Raw genomic sequence first — 23,106 nt, forward strand, 5'->3', positions numbered from 1 at the left:
GGCAGGGAAGAGAACAGAAATGTAAATTTGTTAGGAACAAGATGATCACAATTTTAAGTATTGCACCAATAGATGCCTGAGTGTAATAAGGAAAAGCCCCAGGGTTCTTTGCGATGGCAGAATATTGCCTGAATTAGTAAAAAGGTACACACACACACACACACACAATCATCAGTGATCCCGGACAGACAGCACTGCACATGCAGTAACAGCAGACCAGAGTATCCTCATATCTATATATACTGTACCCATGGGTGCGTGTCTGCCTGGCCAATGATGGGGTATTGATCTTAAAATAGCCATGGTGTTTCAGAACCTATTATTCTGACAGTGATGGCCCTCTGGTGGATGCAGCCACTGCTGCCGATTTTGCTCTGGTTTTATTTTTAAATGAAACTAAGGTTAATTTCTTAGGATACGATTCTAGCCTACAAAAATGTGACATGGCTGATAATTACCATTAAATAAAAGTACTATTATGAAATCAGAAGTGCTGCCATGAAATGAAAAAAGGAAAAGGTGAAAAAAGCTCATTGGAAATGTGCCATTTTAAGAACTTCTTCAAAAAAGCCATTTTTAAATAAAAACCATTATGTGGAAAAATGTGTAAATTGAAATGACTGTTTTCTTGCGAAATCTTAAAACGTTTATCTGGAGGGTTATACCATTTTTTGCCAGAAGGGGTGCTTACGCAGCAGTGCTGTGTGTTCTCTAGTCTCCTGCCTGTCAGCAACCCACCCAAAAATAGACAGGAACTTACTCATTAACCGTCCGCAATGGCTGCCACCGGAGTCCTTCCCTTCATTCGAGGGGTAGACCTAAGTGGAAATGATTTTAAAGTAACTATTATTTTTTGTATATTACATTACCCTGGATAGTTATTGTTAAACATGGATTGACATTTCATTTTATACGTTCGCTGGCTTGCTGTGACAGTTATTACTTATGTGTGTGACAGCCATTAGAAAGTTCTTCGATAGCTAAATCGCTAGCTAGCTAACGTTAACTAGGTAGCTTGTTCGCTAGCTAGCTACTGACTTCGTCATTAAGTTAACGGTTAGCTAGCGTTTCCTATATTGTGATTGTGTTGTCGTGGAAAACTAACCACGACGCCTGCAACTATCTAGCTAGTGCTATCTATGTTTTGTATGTTTGTTACTGGGTACATTGCTAGCTAACGTTGATATATTGCTATCTCGATAGCTAGCACCTGGCTTTACTTTAGAGCTGGAGGAAAACGTTGACAAACTAGTCAAGCTTGCTAAATTCGAACAGTTGTTGGCTAGCAAGCTGGCTCTTGTACATGCTAACCCAGCCCCTCCTCGGGTGCCTCGGAAATGGCTTGCTAGGCTAGCTAGCTAGCTAGTATAGCTAATGTTGTCTTGTAAGAAAAGTGTACATTTAATGCGCCACCGCATGGTATCAAACAGATCTACATCAACTTAAATTAGATGCCATATAATAACGTTAACTATATTTATGTTACTTGCTAGCTAGACTACCTGCGTCATCAAACTACGTTTGTCAGCTGTCGAGCAAACGTTAGCTTGTTGTTTTACTTGGCACAATAGCTAACTTAACTTAATAATTTAGTTAGTTTGCTATTCAATAAAGTAAAGGTTTGGAATATTAAATTAAACTACTTGTCTGTGTCTTGACCACCAATTGATTTTGGTTTCAACACATGTATGGTGACAAATCCGTTGTTTTTCCCAGGCATTTTGATATGATTCCTCCAGCCTATAAATTGTTTTGACGTTACCATATTGGTTTGTTTCCAGGGAGGTTATTTTCCTGAACATGTCAAATCCATGTCCAGCCTCCGATGGCTGAAGCTGAACAGAACGGGCCTCTGTTATCTTCCAGAGGAGCTGGCCTCACTCCAGAAACTGGTGAGAAGCTTGAAGGCCAACTGGCCCCTAACGTTAGCTGGGAACGTTGGGCTGTTGGTTTGATGCCATGTCGGAACCAGTGCTGTAATGATGTCACCTAGATTAATTTGTCCTGAGTGAAGTTCATTCAACTGTACAGTACATTAGATTCATTTGTTTGCTGTTTCTTTCCTTAATACAGGAGCATTTGTCAGTGAGCCACAACAGCCTGACAACTTTACATGGTGAACTTTCCAGTCTTCCGTGCCTCAGGGTAAGCAGAGTGGACATTTTCAGATCGGTATCACCATATTCTCACTATATACTCTGCAGTATTGACTATCTTAGAGAGCCCTCCTTACTGCGTGTCTCTAGATCAGGGCAGAGGGCCGGTGTTTTTGCAGGTTTTTGTTCTCGCCAATTACGTTGTTTCGCTTGTAGATCAGATCACACTAAAAGGTTTCGCATAGAGACGCAAAAACAGTCTTTGGCTATCATTCATACTCTTATCAAGACATGTAGCTAAAAACTCACTGAGATGTATTGTTCTTTCTCCTCAAGGCAATCGTGGCCCGAGCAAACAGCCTAAAGAACTCGGGTGTTCCAGATGACATTTTCCAATTGGATGACCTCTCGGTGCTGGTATGTAATGGGATTGCTCATGTAAATGGTTGGCATTTATATTGTGCCTTTATCCATTGCGCTGTACAATCAATCATCCATTCTTGCGCACACTCACACACAAGGCACCAACCTGCTCGTCAGGAGCATTTGGGTTAGATGTCTTCCTCAAGGACACTTCGACACACCCAGGGTGAGATCGAACCGGATCGACCCATCCGGGTCATTGCCCTCCCCTCCCCATCTCCCAAGCTCGTTCATTTTCATTACTGTTCCTGCCGTTTCTATGAACGAGAGCAAAGTCATCCGACTGTGTCCACACATCAAAGGGAATTCTTTCTCTGAGCCCCATTGGACTTGGACATCTGTTTTAGATGGTTATTTTGGAGCAGCTTCTGCACCTTTGGGGGTGTTCAGGACCAGTTTTGACACAGTGCTTGACGCGTTTTCTCTGTGGCGTAAACAAATAATGAGGCTAGATGGGTCTTTTGTCATCTGGAGGCATTCTTATGTCCGTTTGTGTTGTCTCCTTGTTACTCACGTGTGTGCCGTGTGTTGACCAACCAGGATCTGAGCTACAACCAGCTGACTGAAATTCCCAGAGACCTTGAAAACTCGAGGAACATGCTTGTCCTCAACCTCAGCCACAACAGGTGAGGCCTTCTCCTTTATGGGAACGTGTCTGGCCTCCCTTAGCCATTTGCAGGGGTGCAGCTTAGTCACTTTATCTCTGATCTCAGTTCAGTTCAGTTCGGTGACAGTGGTGGTCATACTGTTGTTTCCTTTTTTCTTTTCAGTATTGACAACATACCCAACCAGCTGTTTATTAACCTCACGGACCTGCTGTACCTGGATGTGAGCGACAATAAGCTGGACAGCCTTCCCCCTCAGATGAGACGCCTGGTCCACTTACAGACCTTGATACTGAACAACAACCCCCTCATGCATGCCCAGTTACGGTAAGACGTATACTTCCTTCTGCAAGACCAGAGGTCTGCAGGTTTTTGTTTTTACTCTTACTGGAAGTAATCAATTAGAGCAGTTGATGGCACAATTGACTAACTTCACCTGGTTACTAGTTGTCTGAATTGAGTGCTGATCTTGAGGTGAAAACCAGCTGAGCTTATGAGTCTCTGGGACCATGGTTTCAGACCCCAGTCCGACCATGAAAACCAATGAAATGCATTTGCTTTTTCATTGGCAAAAGTGACCATAAAGGCCATTGAGTATGTGCTATCATTGGATGAGATCCCAACACATTGTTGGTGTTGTTCATTTGACTGAGCAGGCAGCTCCCCGCTATGGTGGCTCTACAAACTCTACACCTGAGAAACACACAGCGCACCCAGAGCAACTTGCCCACAAGCATGGAGGGCCTCACCAATCTGGCAGGTACGCACCATCCCTAACAGCCGCCATTACAGGGAGCACTGGGGAAGAACATCACTACTGCCATTCTCGTTTATCACTGTTATGTTCTGATCTCGGTGGACAGATTGGATTAAAATTAGCCCATTGGATCAGTGTGCTAATTATTTCAAATCCTATTTCCAACTATGCTCTTTGCACCAGCCAGGGAAGACCTCGTGTGCAGTCTTCTCTATTTTTGGTATCATGTTTGATACAGTTTTTGGCTTTGAAGGCGTCACGTGCTTACACAGTTCATCTATGAGGAAATAATTATATATTATCTTAAACATTTAAAAAGTATTTATGTCTACGATGTAAGAAGATGTAAGAAGAAGTACCTCCAAGCATTCGGTCATTGGCAGCTTCTCCCAGCCTTCGCATATCCAGCAGTGTTGGGGTGGGGGGATCATCATAAAATGAATGTATTTTCAGGTACCTTAAGGTCAATGAAAGAAGTCTAATAACTGCAACAATTTCTCATTTGGCAGATGTGGACCTATCTTGCAATGACCTGACCAGGGTGCCAGAGTGCCTTTACACTCTGTCCAACCTGAAGAGGCTGAATCTGAGCAGCAACCAGATCTCGGAGCTGTCGCTCTGCATCGATCAGTGGACACAGATGGAGACCCTCAACCTCTCCCGCAACCAGCTGACCTCCCTGCCTGTAAGACCGCAGCTGTTGGGTAGCTCTGGGAGTGTTTAGCTTTTACAGGAAGTGCAGCTGTTTGGTGGCTCTGGGGGTGTTTACCTTTTACAGGAAGTGAAGCTGCTTGGTATCTCTGGGAACATTTCAGTTTTACAGGAACTGCTGTGTATTATCCAATTTGCTTGTGTGAGGGCTTCAAATGATCAGTTGTCAAATTAGCAGTAAGATTCCTATTAGCAGTGAGAATGATTTATTTAATTATAAATTATTTTAATTGTTAGTTTCAACAGATTATTACAAAATAGGTTTTTTTTCCTGTAATTTTGTTATCCCTCCTAATGCATGAACTTCCAAATGATCCAGATCGAGAAATACTTATGTGATTCATTATTGATGTGGTATTGATACCATTTGCAATTTGCCACCTTTTGTTAAAAATATAGACCACAAGCTGTTTTGGCTATGATGTCACTGTCATGTGGAAGGAATCAACATCTCCTTTCGATGTGTTATTTTCAGTCCACCATCTGCAAGCTGGCCAAGCTGAAGAAGCTGTATTTGAACTCAAACAAACTGGATTTCGATGGCATCCCGTCTGGGGTCGGCAAGCTGTCCTGCCTGGTGGAGTTCATGGCAGCCAATAACAACCTGGAGCTTATCCCCGAAGGCCTATGCAGGTGCCTGCGCCTGACTGTTTCTCTCTCCACTGGCACATTAAGGGGGAAGTACAGCTGCTAGCAGTGAGCTACAGTGCTCATTTTGTGCCTTTTACTTATTTTAGGTGTGGGAAACTGAAGAAGCTGGTCTTGAATAAAAACCGCCTTGTAACTTTGCCAGAGGCAGTCCATTTCCTCACAGATCTGGAGGTAAACCTGGTGCTGCTGTCGTGCATGCATTTCTTTGGTCTGTATAATATTGTAATAAAAGCGTTTGTTGTTTTAAGGCAAGGAAACTAATGTGTGGGTGCTTAATCCGCGATGTTTTGATTTGTGAGCTGATGGCTGATTTTGACCTTTGACCTTCCAGGTCCTTGACGTGCGGGATAACCCCAACATGGTGATGCCCCCGAAGCCCGTGGACCGAACGGCCGAGTGGTACAACATCGACTTCTCTCTGCAGAACCAGCTCCGCCTGGCCGGGGCTTCCCCTGCCACAGTGGCTGCGGCTGGTGGAGGTACTGCCCATTACTGCCCATTACTGCTCATACTTGCTCATACCTGCTCATACCTGCTCATACCTGCTCATCCCTGCTCATCCCTGCTCATCCCTGCTCATCACTGCCCATCACTGCCCATCACTGCCCATCACTGCTCATACTTGCTCATACTTGCTCATACCTGCTCATACCTGCTCATACCTGCTCATCCCTGGCCATCCCTGGCCATCCCTGGCCATCACTGCCCATCACTGCCCATCACTGCCCATCACTGCCCATCACTGCTCATACCTGCTCATACCTGCTCATACCTGCTCATCCCTGGCCATCCCTGGCCATCCCTGGCCATCCCTGCTCATCCCTGCCCATTACTGCCCGTTTCAGGTCCAGCCCGAGCAGCCCCAGATAAAGGGCTCACATGCCACCTTCTGAGTAGGGTTTCTGGAATGTTTGGAACGGTTTTTAGATTTTTTTTCAAATGTTTGTTTAAGGATTATGCCTAGTCCTGGGCTAAAAATATTTCTCCAAAGAAACATTGAAAAAGAAAGCTGCAGTGCACAATTTCTTTCAGTTGCCAGTTGTGATTGTTACATCAGCATTATAATCTAGTTCTGATCACATATTTGTGATCTTACACATTAAAGTGATAAGGAATGGCACTGCAGAAAACTAAAAAAATGTATATTGAGATTTAAAACTCTTATTTCTGCAATTTTTCTGCAAAATAAGACAAATATTATTTTGCCAGTGGGTTGAGAGAGTTGGAATCATTTCAAGATTTGCCAATGGGGTAAGAAAATGTCACTTGTCAGGCAAACAGTAACTTAAAACAAGCTGATATTTTCTACTTAGAAAAAAAAAAAAAAAAAAGATGACAGTGAGGGAAGAAATCTTTATACAGTGACATGCATAACCATGTTTACTGTAGAACAGCGCTAGGCATAACATAGAATGTGCAAGTTATGCTCTGAATCGACACGGTGAATAAGTGCGTCACGTTGGTCATGCTCACAGTTTTTTCAGGCAGCGAGATTGGTCACACGTTGAGCAGCCTGCACATTTCCTGCATTTTTATTGGTTCCCCCCGTAGGTAACAGCCCCAGAGACCCAATGGCCAGGAAGATGAGGCTGAGGAGGCAGAGGAAGGACTCGGCCCAGGACGACCAGGCCAAGCAGGTTCTGAAGGGCATGTCAGACGTGGCCCAGGAGAAGAACAAGTCCATTGAGGTAAAGGAACAAAAGTGATTAAAGGTATAGAAGGTATAAAAGTCATATAAACCATCTGAGCAGCACTGAGCAGTGAATTCTCTGTGTGGATTGTTGACATGATGCTGCAGCTCTAGGCTAACGGTTTTTTCCAAGCAGCACATGAACCCTTAGGTTTGAGAATTTAGGAGCAGTCTAATAAATCCCATGTAGTAGATATGCTAAATTATTTTCCAGTTAATACATTTGTACACTCGGGAGGAAGTGCCACTAAAGCCCTGATGTATCATGTAGACCTGTAGTTCTGTGAAGCTGTACGCCATTTTGCATTATTTACATAGTTTAGCGTGTCCATATTTTCCCCTCTCCCCTCGTATATGTAAACTTGCATATTTACAGAAGCGGTTTAGATTAGTAGGCACAATGCGTTGGAATGAGTTTGAAAGCCCTTGGGTGAATAGGCCTGTTGTTGAATTGTGTAAGTTGAGTGGTTTTGAGGTCGACGCGTTTGCCCCACGTCGGTCGGTTTGTCCCGCCAGGAGAACGGCGATCTGCGGTACTCGGACCTGAAGGTCCGGCGGTGGGACAAGAGCCTGGAGAAGCCTCCGCTGGATTACTCAGAGTTTTTCCAGGAAGACGTGGGCCAGATTCCCGGCCTCTCCGTGTGGCAGATCGAGAACTTCATCCCCATGCAGGTGGACGAAGCCTTCCTCGGGAAGTTCTACGAGGCCGACTGCTACATCGTGCTAAAGGCGAGGAGGATCTGCACCTTCATTCGGACGATTGCTCAAATATGACCAAATATTTAATCCTTGTCGTACGTCGTTATTTTTTGGAATTTAATGAGAGCGATGCTTGTGATCCGGCAGACCTTCCTGGATGAAAACGGCGCGCTGACCTGGCAGATCTTCTACTGGATCGGCCAGGAGGCAACGCTGGACAAGAAGGCAGGCTCCGCCATCCACGCTGTCAACCTGCGCAACTACCTGGGGGCAGAGTGCCGGACCATCCGGGAGGAGATGGGCGACGAGTCGGAGGAGTTCAGCGCGGTAAGTCATCGGACCGGGGTCATAGGAGCTGGGTGGGAAGTACGGTTGTGTCAGGAGACCACGGATGTGTTTAACCCTTTCAGTCCATGGCCCTCTCGACCGTATTCCTTTTCTACCAATCAAAATGACCGCTGTACTCTTGTTTTGAGCCCTTATTAAAACCCAACTAAATGTTCTCAACTTTCTCAATTTTCTCAGCCAAAGCCAAAACCTCTTTTTGGGTGGAGCCACTTGGTCCTTTGGCCTTGGGACTGAAAGTTAATGTTGTCAATGAAACCTCTAAGCAAGTGGTAACCAGCTGATAACCAGCTATGTTCCTGGTGATCTACAGTCCTGTAGGTTTTCGCTCCAACCCTAACAAAGTGCACCTCATTCAACAGCTGGAGATCTCTTTTCGCTGCCAGTTAGGGTTGAAATGAAAACATACAGGATGGTAGATCTCCAGGAAAATGGTTGCTTACCATTGCTCTAAACATGGCATGACTGGGAAGATATTATTATCTAACCCCCAGCAGTAGCAGTAGTAGCGTGACTGTAGAGAAAGAAGGAAGGAAGTTTATGACAGAGACATTGCGCCACCACGTTTAGTTAAAAATGGCAGTGTGAGAAAAAAGCTGCCTCTTTCTTATTTGTAACTCAATCTGTTGGATTTTTGGATTGTAGCATATTCATATTCAAACATATGCAGTGCAGTCCATAAGTATTTGGTCAGTGACACCCCCTAAAAGTCTGCACTTTAGCCACATAGCTGTTTCATTTCAACTGTTTGTTTGTTGGTGTATAGAGTGAAAACAACAACAACATAAAAATGGTCACTGTCCAAATTCTTATGGACTGCACTGTATGTTCTTTGGCATAACATCCCAATGTTCCTCTCATTAGGTCTTTGATAGTGAGATCTCTTACATTGAGGGAGGAACTGCCAGTGGATTCTACACTGTGGAAGATTCGCAGTATGTGACGAGGTAAGATGTGCTCTATTGTATTGATTTGTTTGTAACCGGTGTGTGCGTGCGTGCGTGCGTGCGCGTGTACATACACACGTGTGTTGGAGAGTGAGAAACTTCTCTAGTATTTGGCTGTTTCTTAGAAAGTGCACTGTAGTATTGGTATGTTAACGTGCAGTAACACAATAAGGTTACATGGATTGGCATTGACTAATGTTGTTGTTAACAAACCACTGGGAAGTCAATCTGTATGTTTCTTTATGTATTTGGACAACATTCATTCATGTAAACTAATCTAGTTTATGCCACTTCATATTGGAATGAAAAGAACTGTTAATGTATTTGCTAATGATTGCTAATGATTAACCTAATTAACCTAACTAATGTAATTAAGAATTACATTAGTTAGTAGTTAAGAAATTAGATTGGCCCATGAAAAGGTAATGTCATGCTTAATGCATTTGTACATCAATTAATTCATATTAACAACTGCATTAGTTCATTCCAATTCATTTACCGTATAAAGTGTGACCTAAACTGCTCTTGGTGTTTTGGTGCTTGCACATGTGAAAATAAACAATATTTGTTATGAGAATATGCGTAATTTATGTTAAACACAACTGTCTATGTGGCTCTATTGCTTGTGCGTGCATGCAGAAAAACCTGAGCTCTTTGTCTGTGAATAGGCTGTACCGGGTTTATGGTAAGAAGAACATAAAGCTGGAATCTGTTCCTCTGAGGGCTCCGTCCCTGGACCCACGGTGAGTTTCTGATCACGCCTACACTGTGCCACCACCAGCCCTGTCATATACCATCCAGCCACTCTCTCACACATACCACCAGCCCTGTCATATACCATCCAGCCACTCTCTCACACATACCACCAGCCCTGTCATATACCATCCAGCCACTCTCTCACACATACCACCAGCCCTGTCATATACCATCCAGCCACTCTCTCACACATACCACCAGCCCTGTCATATACCATCCAGCCACTCTCTCACACATACCACCAGCCCTGTCATATACCATCCAGCCACTCCTCACACATACCACCAGCACTTTGCGTTTCAGCGCGTAGCGGTTAAGGTGCATGACTGGGACCCGCAAGGTCGGTGGTTTGATCCACCCGTTTAGCCACGACATTGCATTGCTCCAGGGGAGGATTGTCTCCTGCTTAGTCTAATCAACTGTACGTCGCTCTCGATAAGTGCGTCTGCCAAATGCCATTAATGTAATGTGAAAATCGCTCTTCACCAACTCCCGCCGGGCGGTTGAGCTCCCGTGGACGGCATGCCGAAAGCCACAGGCGGGGGGGCGTCGTCTCCCGCCTCTGTGAGCTTGGCTGCGGGACGGGGCGTGAGACGAAGCAGGCTGGCGACACCGCGTGTTTCAGAGGGGCACTGTGGATGTCTTCACGCTCCCGATTCAGCAGTGGCATTCGCTCATGAACGTGGCTACAGATAATTCATTGGATATTACAAATTCGGGAGGGCATTGGGAATGTTCGTCCACACATTGAGCGACAAATTTGCATTTAAAAAATGTCCGGCGATACCCTTTACCTGAGTTTTCACTGACGTACTGATTTATTGTTCTTTGATGTCTGTTTGCTCTAGTTTTGTCTTCTTGCTGGATGCTGGTTTGGTGATTTATGTGTGGAGAGGAGCAAACGCCACTCTGAGTGCCACTACCAAAGCCAGGTATGTCACTGAATCTCAATGCACAAGTTTGGCATCTCTGCACCTTCTGTTGATTTCTGTCCTGGAAAGTGTAGAAGCACTCTATACTTTATTACTGTCCAGAAATGTCAAGGTAAATAAATGTGAAAGGTACAATTACTAACGGTGTGAGTTCTCTCTCTTTTATAGTCTTTTATAGTGTCTAAATTCTTTTCTGGAAACTCAAGTGTCTTGGGCTTCTCGTATTAACGAAATGAATGAGTCAGCCATCCAGAAATTCAGTTTGACAAACACAAATGACTAGGTCTCAAGAGAAATCCCCAAACCCGAAGTCTTCATTCTACCCAGTTCTATTACTACTGCTCTTAAAAGATCATCCTTTCGCTTTTGCATTTGCTTTTTTCTTGTCAAGGTTAACAGAGTTCTTCAGTTTTGTTTTCAGAATACTAAAGATTATGAGGGATTAAAAGGGAATTATTCCAATAGTATCTTAGCTTTTCATTTGAATTTAAACCTAAATATGGAGCTAAGGAGTGCCTTACTGTTACTTGTCAGTTTAACAATCTCCTAATTTGGCTGTACATCTACAGGGGAACTGTCCTTCATCTGGCTGAATTTAGAAGCCATTACATGTCAGATGTGCTTGTTCTATTAAATCTTAATGTAAATTCACAATGTACATTATTAAAGAATTTGTTGTTGAAATTGTTAAAGAACACCGATAGTAACTGAATTTGGTGACATGGTTCAACGCTAAAAAAACTGGTCACATCAGTTACAAACCAAGTAGCAAGTGAAGCACTTTCATGCTCTTAACTTCTTTGGGCAGTGCATTAATTAATGCATATCCCTGAATATAACAGTCACGACGGACTACTTTAATACGGAAAAATATGTCCCGTATTCATCCTGCAGTAATCCATGTGTGCTTTCTGGCAGGTTGTTTGCTGAGAAGATTAATAAGAATGAGAGGAAGGGCAAAGCGGAGATAACCTCGCTATTCCAGAACCAGGAACCTCCGGAATTCTGGGAAGTTCTCGGGGGCCAGCCTGAGGAGATCCGGAAACATGTGCCCGATGACTTCTCTCCTGTTCGGCCAAAACTCTACAAGGTACGAGAGGCCACCGCCAATGCCCTCCCTGTGCAGTCGGTAGACATTGTCTGGGACTATATAAAGCATGTTTCTGTGTAGAAACCCAGTCTTTTGTCTATAGCCTGGATTCAGTCTTTAGTTTTGACATACGAGTACCTGCAAGCAAATACATGGAAGTGCGGATGTGTAAGGGAGGGGGGAGGTGCCCTGGGGTAGCAGAACAGAGTTCTGGGGGGTGTTGTATATTCTGATGGCCTTTTGCGGACATACGGGAGCTGTGCCTTTAGCTGCCCAATTGGCTAGCACCCAGGTTTGTATTTGATGCTAGCTATTATCGATAGCCAGTGGACAGAGATAACAAGGAGAGTGACATGGCAGAGTTTGGGGAGGTTATAGATAAGGCGAGCATCCACATTCTGGATGAGTTGCTCAGGTGTGTTGGTGGAGGCTGGGAGACCAGCAAAGAGAGAGTTGGGAGTAGAGAGCAGCAGTAGTCCAGGTGGGAGATGACCAGCATCTGGACTAAGACCTGGGTTGTGTTGGTGCTGAAAAAGGAGCAGAATAAAAAGCCATATGCTGCATGCAGTCAGGATGTGAGGATTCTCGTGAGCGAGTTTCCTGCAGACCGGAGGGTTTTAGGTTGATGATCAGCTCCTTTCTTCCTGTTCCTCTTGCGTGTAGGTGGGGCTTGGTCTGGGCTACCTGGAGCTTCCTCAGATCAACTACAAGCTGTCCGTGGAGCACAAGGACAAACTGAAGTTGGACGTTCTCCCAGAGCTGAGACTGGTAACTGTCCTGCCTGAGAACTTTGCATACTGGAATGCTGACTTTATGTAGTTGGGTCCCTACACAAAAAGGAAGAGGGGTTGACCTTCCTTGGTTAAATAAAAGATAAAAAAATAAAATAAAAACCTTACTGCCCTGTTACCCAACATAAACCTCTCACTTCCTGACTGAATCATTGGACGGGGGGAAAAAAAAGTTTGTCACTTCCTGTGTGCAGCTGCAGAGCCTGCTGGACACCAAAGGCGTGTACATCCTGGACTGCTGGTCGGACGTGTTCATCTGGATCGGGCGCAAGTCTCCCCGGCTGGTGAGGGCAGCCGCCCTGAAGCTGGGCCAGGAGGTGTGCAGCATGCTGCACCGGCCCAAACACGCCGTGGTCATCCGCAACCTGGAGGGCACCGAGTGCCAGGTACTGCTCGCTGTGCACCCGGGCTCGGACCTCACCTACTGTTTTAGAATAGGTCATTTCGGACTTCTAACGGTCAAGAGAGGAGTAGCAGCAATAAACACCTTCAAACCACAAGGTTGTTTATCCCTCCCCCTTCTCTGTAAACGCGCTGATGTTGAAACGCCATTGGCTGTGCCAGGTAAAACCAATTTTCAACCAATGAGCTTGAATTAGTGGACAGTTATACAATGTTTTAGTACAGAGTGTCGGGCCGTTTTGAAACCCGAATTTAAGGGCTATAAACACAGGCAGAGGGTGAGTCAACATGTCAGCAACATTTTCAATGATAGGAAGGGATTGACAATGGTCTTGTAACAATGTTTTAACACGCACATCTTGCCTATTGACGGGGCTAGCGGTGTTTCTTCAGCGTTGTTTGACTTTGCTTTCTTTGCTTTGCTGCCATTCAGCAGATGTTATTTGTGGGAGCGGGGGGCTGCTACAGTTAGGGAAAACATTAGATTTTGCCAATGCTACTGCGAAAATAATGCTTTTAATATGGTACTCATACCGGTGCCTGAACCAATACCTTCTTTAAAATTGAGCAAACAACCACATTAAATAACAGCTTTTTTATTGCAAAGGCAAAGAAATTGAACACTATATTAACTGTTTAAATTGTACTTCTATGTAAATAAATACACTATGATTAGATATTTTTGATTTTGACTGAGGGAGTGTGACATTAGCTAGTGAAAGTGCGTGGCAGGGGTTCGCCTGAGCGATCCTTACATTGCCGGTAGCCATTTTGTTCCATCGGTGGACTGTGGAAAACTGGATATAATAGACCGGACAGTTTATAGGATTGCACTCTTGTTTTTTTTTTTTTTTTTTTTTTTTGTATCATAACCCCTCTCTTCCTTCTTGTTTGGACCCTCCAGGTCCTCAAGTCCAAGTTCAAGAACTGGGATGACGTGCTGAAGGTGGACTACACGCGGAACGCAGAGACGGTTTCTCAGAACGTGGGCCTTTCCGGGAAGGTGAAGAAGGACTCGGAGAAGAAGGATCAGATGAAGGCCGACCTGACCGCTCTCTTCCTCCCCCGGCAGCCGCCCATGCCCCTCGCTGAGGTCAGGGGTCACTCCGCCTCCTTTGTGTTTTATTCCGAATTATAACCAATTCCTTATTTTAGCTGACGCTTTCATCCAAAGCGACTTGCAGTTGATTAAACTAAGCTGGGGACAATCCACCCCCCACCCCGGAGCAATGATGGATTAAGGGCCTTGCTCAAGGGCCCAAGAGCTGTGGAGATGTCATTATGGCAACACCGGGGCTTGAACCACCAACCTCCCGGGTCCCAGTCATATACCTTAACCACTAGGCTACAGGCTGTTCTTGTGTAACCACTCATTAAATCTGAATATCTTCTGTCCAGTCAAGCCTGGTCAGTTTCTTGCTTGGAGGTTTTGCTGAACCTTCGTACCGGGGCACTCTTCTTCTGTTCCGGCAGGCAGAGCAAATGATGGAGGGGTGGAATGAGGACCTGGACGGGATGGAAGGATTTGTTTTGGTGGGGAAGAAGTTTGCCCGTTTGCCCGAAGAAGAGTTTGGCCACTTCCACACGCAGGACTGCTACGTGTTCCTCTGCAGGTATGTCACGTCAGTTAAGCTTTATTATAGTCACGCCCAGGCAGGGATCACCGACTGAGCGGATTGGACAGGTGCCGTAGTGGCGCCATACTGGGACTCCTACGTTTGAGTACAGGATCTAATTTTTCCACTTCAGGAACTTGCATGTGATTGTGGGGGTCCAAAACAAAATTAGTACATAGGGCCGCCATTTTATGCCCAGTAACACGGTAACACAGGAGGTGAGAGACAAAATATAGCCCTGCAAAAGAAACCTTATACCATTGGCTACTATCTAGCTGACTTGCATTCTGGCATGTCGGCTAACCCAAATCTCAGAATGAGATTAATGAAAGGCAGTATAACATAGCTAGTTAGGTGGCTAGTACATATTGGTGATCTCTCAGCCAGGACTGAAACCGCTTTACTGTGTGTGCTGCAGGTACTGGCTGCCGGTTGAGTATGAGGATGATGAGGAGAACAAGGGTAAGGGTAAGGACAAGGCGAAGGACGAAGAGGATGGCGAGGATGAGGAGAAGCAGGCGGAGGAGGACTTCCAGTGTGTGGTGTACTTCTGGCAGGGGCGCGAGGCCTCCAACATGGGCTGGCTCACCTTCACCTTCAGCCTGCAGAAGAAGTTTGAGAGCCTCTTCCCTGGCAAACTGGAGGCATGTACTTCAACACGTTCTCAACTGATTGGATGAGCTATGTGCTGTTTGTATGTGACAATGGAAAGATTTTACCATACAGCATTTTAATATAGTAATACATTTTTTGGATCCTTCACATTTCTTAACAATGGGAAGTCATAAGGGACTCATAACTTGTGATTTCCGAACGCTAAGGGCTGTTTTGTGCTGTTGATGAAAGGAGGTGATTTTGGAACGCTAAGGGCTGTTTTGTGCTGTTGATGTTGAAGGTGATTTTGGAACGCTAAGGGCTGTTTTGTGCTGTTGATGTTGAAGGTGATTTTGGAACGCTAAGGGCTGTTTTGTGCTGTTGATGAAAGGAGGTGATTTAAGGGCTGTTTTGTGCTGTTGATGTTGAAGGTAGTGATTTAACAGCTGTTTTGTGCTGTTGATGTTGAGGGTGGTGATTTAAGGGCTGTTGATGTTGAATGTGGTGATTTAACGGCTGTTTTGTGCTGTTGATGTTGAAGGTGGTGCGCATGACTCAGCAGCAGGAGAATCTGATGTTCCTCTCCCACTTCAAGAGGAAGTTCATCATCCACAAGGGCAAGAGGAAGCAAAAGGATGACAGTGTGCAGCCCAGCCTCTATCACATCAGGACTAACGGCAGTGCCCTTTGCACCAGGTACGAGTATTGCCCCGAGTACTGCCCCAGGTACTGCCCCGAATACTGCCCCAGGTACTCCCACATGCGCGAATATTGCCCCAGGCGTATGGCCTGATAGTAGGACTGCTCTGCACACCTCTCCAGAAGCCTCTAGAATGCATCATTCAGACCTCGTTTCTTCCTTCAGCAGTTTAAAATAGAGGTTTGTCATCTTGTGAATTCTTTGGAAGCAAAGTCTTATTAATATCATCTCTTTTTTTAGGACAATCCAGATCACCACAGACTCCAGCAACCTCAACTCTGAATTCTGTTACATATTAAAGGTAAAACAGTTTCTCCATGTGTTACGCAACGTGTCTGTTTTTCATCCTCTCTCTGTGAAGCGTGCACATTCTCCCCGTGTCCGTATGGGTTTCTGACAGACATGCATGAGACCTGAGCCAAGTGCCTTGGCCATTACCCTTGACCCAAGGCACTGGGCTCAGAACTGGAGTTGGTTCCCAGGCGCTGCACTTATTTACTTCTCCAAAGCGTATCTTCTATCTTCCTCTTATCGTCTGTGAGAGCCCTGACATGTCCTGGCTGGTGTTCATAGTCCCGTGGGCAACACTGTGAGACCCCTGACGTGTCCTGGCTGGTTTCAGGTGCCCTTTGAGAGCACGGATAATCAGGGGATCGTCTATACGTGGGTGGGAAGAGCTGCCGACCCAGACGAAGCCAAGCTCGCCGAGGACATCATGAACTCCATGTTTGACGACACCTACAGCAAACAGGTGGGCACTTCATACCGAAACGCTGATACCGTGTTTGAATACGGGTGATCTGTCAATGCCAACGGGGGCTGAGTGAGGCTTCTCTCGCAGGTGATCAACGAGGGTGAGGAGCCTGAGAACTTCTTCTGGGTAGGGATTGGCTCTCAGAAGCCCTATGACGAGGATGCGGATTACATGAAGTATGCACGGCTTTTCAGGTGAGGGCGTTCTCCGTCAACCGTTTTATTTAAACCCGTGTTTTTACCTGGAAATACTTTGAGATAAGGTTGCCCAGGGACATTTGTGCATCACCCAAGGGGACTATGGGAAAATGCAATTGTTCTAAGCCCTGTGGACAGCCTTGGAATATTTGATCTGGACTTTTTAACAACACTCACATATATGTACTTTCTATATATGAAATTAAAAAAAGATTCTTCAAATTTGAAGTTTCACCAGTTGTGGAAGAACTCTGAGAATGGTCTATTTAGTCAAACTTTGTGGTCTCTTGCAATGGGAAATGTGCTTCTGTTTCAGGTGCTCCAATGAGAAGGGATATTTCGCAGTTTCTGAGAAGTGCTCAGATTTCTGTCAGGATGACCTTGCTGATGATGACATCATGCTTCTGGACAATGGAAAAGAGGTGAAGTCTTGGATCCATTTTGACAACCACATTCCTCCGTAATGAGATCATTATATGCCTGCTGAATCACAAGAATTTTGTGCGACATTGATTCTTCTTTTGAAGTTGTGCTTTTTGGTTTTTAAATTCCAGGTGTACATGTGGGTGGGCACTCAGACCAGCCAGGTGGAAATCAAACTGAGCTTGAAAGCTTGTCAGGTGAGACTTATTCATTATAAAATGAGACAATGAGGCAATAATGTTGCATACAATAAATAATATCGATAATGAGCTATAGTGTATGCTCTCAAACAACTCAATATACTTTCATTGTAATTCTAAAACATATTGCTTTATTGAGTAATACTTTTTATCTCGGAAACATTGTTGTCATAATTATTGCCCTCCGCAAAAAGATTTGAAATGGTCAAAAATAAATGAGCACAACTTTATTGCGTATTTAAGTTCATCTCAGTCTTGTGGTGCTGCATTGCGGGCCTCCATCACTGTTTAATAAGGGTATGAAAAGTGGGTGACGTGCATGTAAAAAAAGTCCATGAGGAATAATAAAACACTTACAATGGTTAAGGTAAATGACTGGGACACGCAAGGTCGGTGGTTCTAATCCTGGGGTAGCCACAATAAGATCCGCACAGCCGTTGGGCCCTTGAGCAAGGCCCTTAAACCCGCATTGCCCCAGGGGAGTCTGCTTAGTCTCCTGCTTAGTCTAATCAACTGTACGTCGCTCTGGATAAGAGCGTCTGCCAAATGCCAATAATGGAAGAACCTTTGTACTTGTAAATCGCTTTGGATTAAAAGTGTCTGCCGAATGACTAAAATGTAAAATGTAATGTGTAATGTTTGTCACAGGTGTACATCCAGCACATGAGGTCTAAGGAGAAGGAGCAGCCCAGAAAGCTGCGTCTGGTGCGCAAGGGCAACGAACCCCACTGCTTCTTCCGCTGCTTCCACGCCTGGGGCGCCTTCAAGAAGCCGCCAGCGTAGGGAGTCCCCTGGGGGCGGGGCCAGGCCGGGGGGAGGGGCCTCTGGGCTGGGGGAGGAGCCTCGGGGCACCGGGGAGGGGCCTTTGAGAAGGGGGGCGGGGCTCCATGCCAACCCCTGCTGAGCCTGAACCCTCCCGACACACAACATTGCACATCACTGGCAAAAAAAAAAACGGCTAGCACCATGTGCTCAAAGGAGAGCGCTGCAATACATGATTATATACTCATTTAAAGATTTTATACATTTGCTGTTGGGTAGAGCTATATTCAGCTTATTTTTTGTTTTCCCTCTGTTGGATATTACGTCGTAGCTCAGACAGCATTTTAAGAATCGCTATTTTAGATGAATAAGAGAATAAAATTATGCTTATATGTACAAAAGGGCTGTATTACACTCAAAATATATCCGGAACATATCTGTTCATCGCACAGGACGGTTAGTTCTAAAGGAGGTGTCATTTGGAAAGGCATTACAGAAACACTTAAAAGACCGGTAACCAAGTCAGCTAATAATGAGCATGGGTTCTCAATCATTTTGCTTTATAATGCTGAATAAGTCTTGTCATGAATTCAAATGCATTGGTTTCATATTTATTTAGATTTACTGTAAAAGCTTGTACGTGGTGTGACCATACAGGCCTTTTGTATCTCGTCAGGAAAGGTAGTACATTTTCTTTAGCTGTGGCTGCGTTAACGGTCGTGAGCTGGGCATGTAGTTCCTGATCGACTTTCTTTATTGAAAGGATGTCACCGTCGCCTGCTCTATTGGTGACTCTGGGCAGAATCAAATTCATTCTTCTCTTAAGTTTCACAATGTCTGATATTGGTTCCTGCCACCCACCAGAACTGTTACAAAATAATTGATGGATTTTATATGCCCTTACATGCCTTTATACAAGCATGTTCAAAACACTGATGTTTACTGTGCCTGGGCCTTTTTGTTATAAGTACGTTTTGTTGATGGCCAAGTAGCTTCTTCAACACAGAGCTGGTGGGAGGGGAGTGTTTTGTGTGGGCGATATGGAGTTAACGGAACGGAAATTTTTTGTATGAATGGACACTGAGAATAGAGTGCACCTGGGCGTGGTGTGTTGGTGAAAAGACAGGTTTGTTGTTCACTGTTGGAAAGACACGCCTTTGAAACTGGTGGGGAGGGGCTCATTGCAGCTCTGCACCGATGTTTGCCATAACCTGAGGTCTCCTGTGTTATGTTTGCAGATTTATCTACACTTTATGTTTTCTGCATTTGGCACTCATGCGTTCTCTCATTATCTCTCACAGTTTCACATTTTTGTTGTTTTTTTTATATTTTTCTTGTGTTAATGTATCCATGGGTTCTTCCTGCTACTTGCCACTGATCTGCAGTGCAGTCCGTATGTATTTGGGCAGTTGGTGCAATTTCTATTCTTTTGGTTCTTCAGTCCAGCACAGTGAATTTGAAATTAAACAATAATTAAAATGTGGGGCTAAGGTGCGGACTGTCCCCTTTAATTTGATCCATATTGCGTAATGCGTGTATGAATCCCATCCCTTTATATACATAGCCTCCCATTTTAGTGGACCAAAAGTAATTTGAAGGTTGGCTTCTCAGCTGCTTTTGAAGCCAAAATAAACTGGAACGTCATTAAGAAGAGAGCACTGGTGTATGTTTGGGATCATTGCCTTGCTGGGAGATCAAGCACCGTCCAATGAGTTTGGAGGCATTTGATTGAACTTGAGCAGATAAGATGCTTCTGTACACTTCAGAATGCATTCTGCTGCTGCTATCGGCAGTTACATTATCAGTGAAGGCAAATTAATCAAATGAATCAAAAAAGCAGCCATACATGCCCAAAAAACCCCCGACCCCATGTTTCATGAGGGGTGGTGCTTTGGTCTTGCCATCACTCTGATACAAGTCAATCTTGGTCTCATCTGTCCACAAGAACTTCTTCCAGAACTCTGCTATCCTGGCCGTCCTGTTTTGCCGATGGAAATGCCCTCAAATTAAAGGGGACAGTATTAATTCATTATCATTTCAAATCCCATGTGCTGGACTACAGTGCTAAAAGGACAGAAATTGTACCAACTGTCCAAATACCTACGGACTGCACTGGTTATATTTTAATATATACAGATGAATATATACAGCTTTGAGAACCCAACCTTTGTTTGGACTATTTGCTCGTATTCCGTATGGTCACAGAAAATGGCGTCTGGGGCAATGAGGTGTGAAACTGCTGTATTTATGGATTTTTCTATTAAAATAAAACTTTACATCACTGCTTATCATGGTCTCCTCTGACTGTTTCTTTTGAGCACAAGGTATCATATAGGGGTTTTGGACAGAAATGCATACATACCATGCAAACTTAAACCCGTTTTTTTCAGGATTAAACTTGTCCATAAACATTACATGATATGATATGTGTACTTATATAAGCAGATAATGATAAGTGAATTGCTTTCAAATGTTTTAATTCTTAAATGAAAATGGAAATCTTGTAAGCTCATTGGGAGGGAGGGAGGGGGGGGGTTCATTGTTTTGTTATTTAAATATCTTGGTACGTACTGGTGTTCATGACCACGTCTACATTACATTACATTATTGGCATTTGGCAGACGCTCTTATCCAGAGCGACGTACATTTTATTCAACTAAGCAGGAGACAATCCTCTCCTGGAGCAATGCTGGGTTAAGGGCCTTGCTCAAGGGCCCAACGGCTGTGCGGATCTTATTGTGGCTACACCGGGATTAGAACCACCGACCTTGCGTGTCCCAGTCATTTACCTTAACCACTATGCTACAGGCCGCTCTTTATCTTTAACTGATGCGCCAGGACCAGAATTTTTCATATATATATATATATATACACATACATACATACATACATACATATATATACATACACAAACACGTGCTATATTTCAAAATGCATGGGATCTATTCCTACATGAGTTTAACCACATGCAGTACCATGTAATTCCAATGGAGGGAAGAAGGGTGAAGCCCGGCTTGTTTTAGCAAACCATCAACTTTACCACACAGAATAGGTATGTTTACTCTTGCAATAGCCTACCACAAAACCGTGAAGTAGATATTTAATGTATAAACTTATACATTAAACAGGCTATTGTTCATGTTCAATTGAACTCTTATGCTCAGTAATATTATTTGCAGAGATTTGGATTTGGATTATTTGCAGAGAAGCCAGAATTGGATTTGAGATCTGGATTTGATTATTATTGCATTAGACATTTGCATTTGGTATTCATCAAAATAAAGTGATTACAAATGGGAATATCAACCAAAGAAGTGGAAGGGTCAATATAATGCCCCCAATCGGCATGGCTCTGATTACCAGGACCACGATTGCAGTTTCTGCTTGGCACCATTTTTGGATCAGTTTTTCCAATAGATTTTTTTAAAAACAAGTTTGAGTTTTTTTTAACAGGTTTGATTCATTATTTAATAGTTCTTTTTTAAACTGGTTAATTTGTAATTTTTAGTTTTTGTTCATGTTTAGTCTTTGTTTTTCATAAGCTAGTTTTGTGTTTAGTTTTTAGTGTTTTTCATAAACTACTATAGTTCTGTTTTTAATGAACTAGTTTAGTTTTATTTGTAGTTTGTTTTTCATGAGCTAGTTAAATTGTTGTGGTTTTATAAACATTATTTGTGTTTTTATGAACGATTTTAGTTTTTGCACTTTTAAAAAACTAGTTTAGTTTTCGGCTTCTTATGAACTAGTTTAGTTTTGTGTGTTTAGTTTGTTATTCATAAGCTAGAGTAGTTTTTGTGTTTATCATAATCTAGTTGTTTTTGTCTTCTATGAACTAGTTCAGTTTTTGTGTTTTTTATAAACTTGTTTAGTTTTGGCTTCTTATACACTAATTTAGTTTTGTTTAGTTAGTTTTTTTGAACTAGTTTAGTTTTTGTGTTTTTTAATAAGCTAGTTTAGTTTTAGTTTATGAACTAGTTTAGGTTTTGTGTTTTTTAAATAAGCTAGTTAAGTGTTTTTTAAGCTATTTGTTTTTTGTGTTTTTAATAAACTAGTTTAGTTTTGTGTTTAGTTTGTTTTTTAATGCTAGTTTAGTTGCAATGTTGAAAGACAAATGGGCACATTCCACATCCCACCTTTTGGTAAAATCACAAATTCATTTTTCAGGCATTTTCTTTTTCAGATTTTGGACATTTCAGTATTTATATATATATATATATATATATATATATATATATATATATATATATATATATATATATAGTTTAATGTATTTTAATGATTTTCTGGAAATTTTCTGGAACAATATCTTTGTCAAAAATGTTGAAAAACTAATGGGATTTAATTTATTTCTCCATATATAGCATGTAACACATTCCACATCCCACCTTTTGGTAAAATCACAAATTCATTTTTCAGGCACTTTCTTTTTAAGATTTTGGACATAAGACATATATATAGTTTTATGTATTTTAATGATTTTCTGGAAATTTTCTGGAACAATCTTTTTGTCAAAAACGTTCAAATATGGCATGTAACATTCCACAACCCACATTTTGGTAAAATGACAAATTCATTTTTCAAGCATCTTTTTCAGTATTTGGACATATGACTGCATTTTCATGATTTTCTGGAACAATATTTTTGTCAATAAATGTTAAAAAATTAATGGGATTCAATTTATTTCTCCATATATGGCATGTAACACATTCCACATCCAACCTTTTGGTAAAATCATAAATTGATTTTTCAAGCATTAATTTCAGTATTTCGACTGCATTTTCATGATTTTCTGGAACAATGTATTTGTCAATAAATGTTGAAAAACTAATGGGATTGAATTTATTTCTCCATATATAGCATGTAACACATTCCACATCCCACCTTTTGGTAAAATCACAAATTCATTTTTCAAGCATTTTATTTTTCAGATTTTGGACATAAGACATATATATATATATATGTATT

General features: G+C 43.0%; 1 protein-coding gene across 1 annotated transcript; it reads left to right on the forward strand.

Annotated features, from left to right (window-relative positions):
* The first annotated feature begins 718 nt into the window (after positions 1-718).
* flii (FLII actin remodeling protein) lies at positions 719-18,191 on the forward strand. Its single transcript, XM_061224502.1, has 30 exons — positions 719-839; positions 1,782-1,892; positions 2,074-2,145; positions 2,433-2,513; positions 3,060-3,145; positions 3,290-3,451; positions 3,781-3,884; positions 4,391-4,566; positions 5,068-5,225; positions 5,330-5,414; positions 5,575-5,722; positions 6,795-6,931; positions 7,450-7,662; positions 7,780-7,959; positions 8,842-8,924; positions 9,593-9,667; positions 10,529-10,612; positions 11,531-11,702; positions 12,366-12,470; positions 12,688-12,879; positions 13,800-13,988; positions 14,369-14,508; positions 14,930-15,155; positions 15,647-15,801; positions 16,046-16,106; positions 16,428-16,556; positions 16,647-16,753; positions 17,073-17,178; positions 17,311-17,376; positions 18,028-18,191. Exons 1-30 carry the CDS (start codon positions 777-779, stop codon positions 18,160-18,162), a joined length of 3,801 nt encoding a protein of 1,266 aa, XP_061080486.1. The 5' UTR covers positions 719-776; the 3' UTR covers positions 18,163-18,191.
* The last annotated feature ends 4,915 nt before the right edge of the window (positions 18,192-23,106 follow it).

This window comes from Conger conger, chromosome 16, assembly GCF_963514075.1.
Source record: "Conger conger chromosome 16, fConCon1.1, whole genome shotgun sequence".
In the NCBI taxonomy this organism is placed as follows: domain Eukaryota; kingdom Metazoa; phylum Chordata; class Actinopteri; order Anguilliformes; family Congridae; genus Conger; species Conger conger.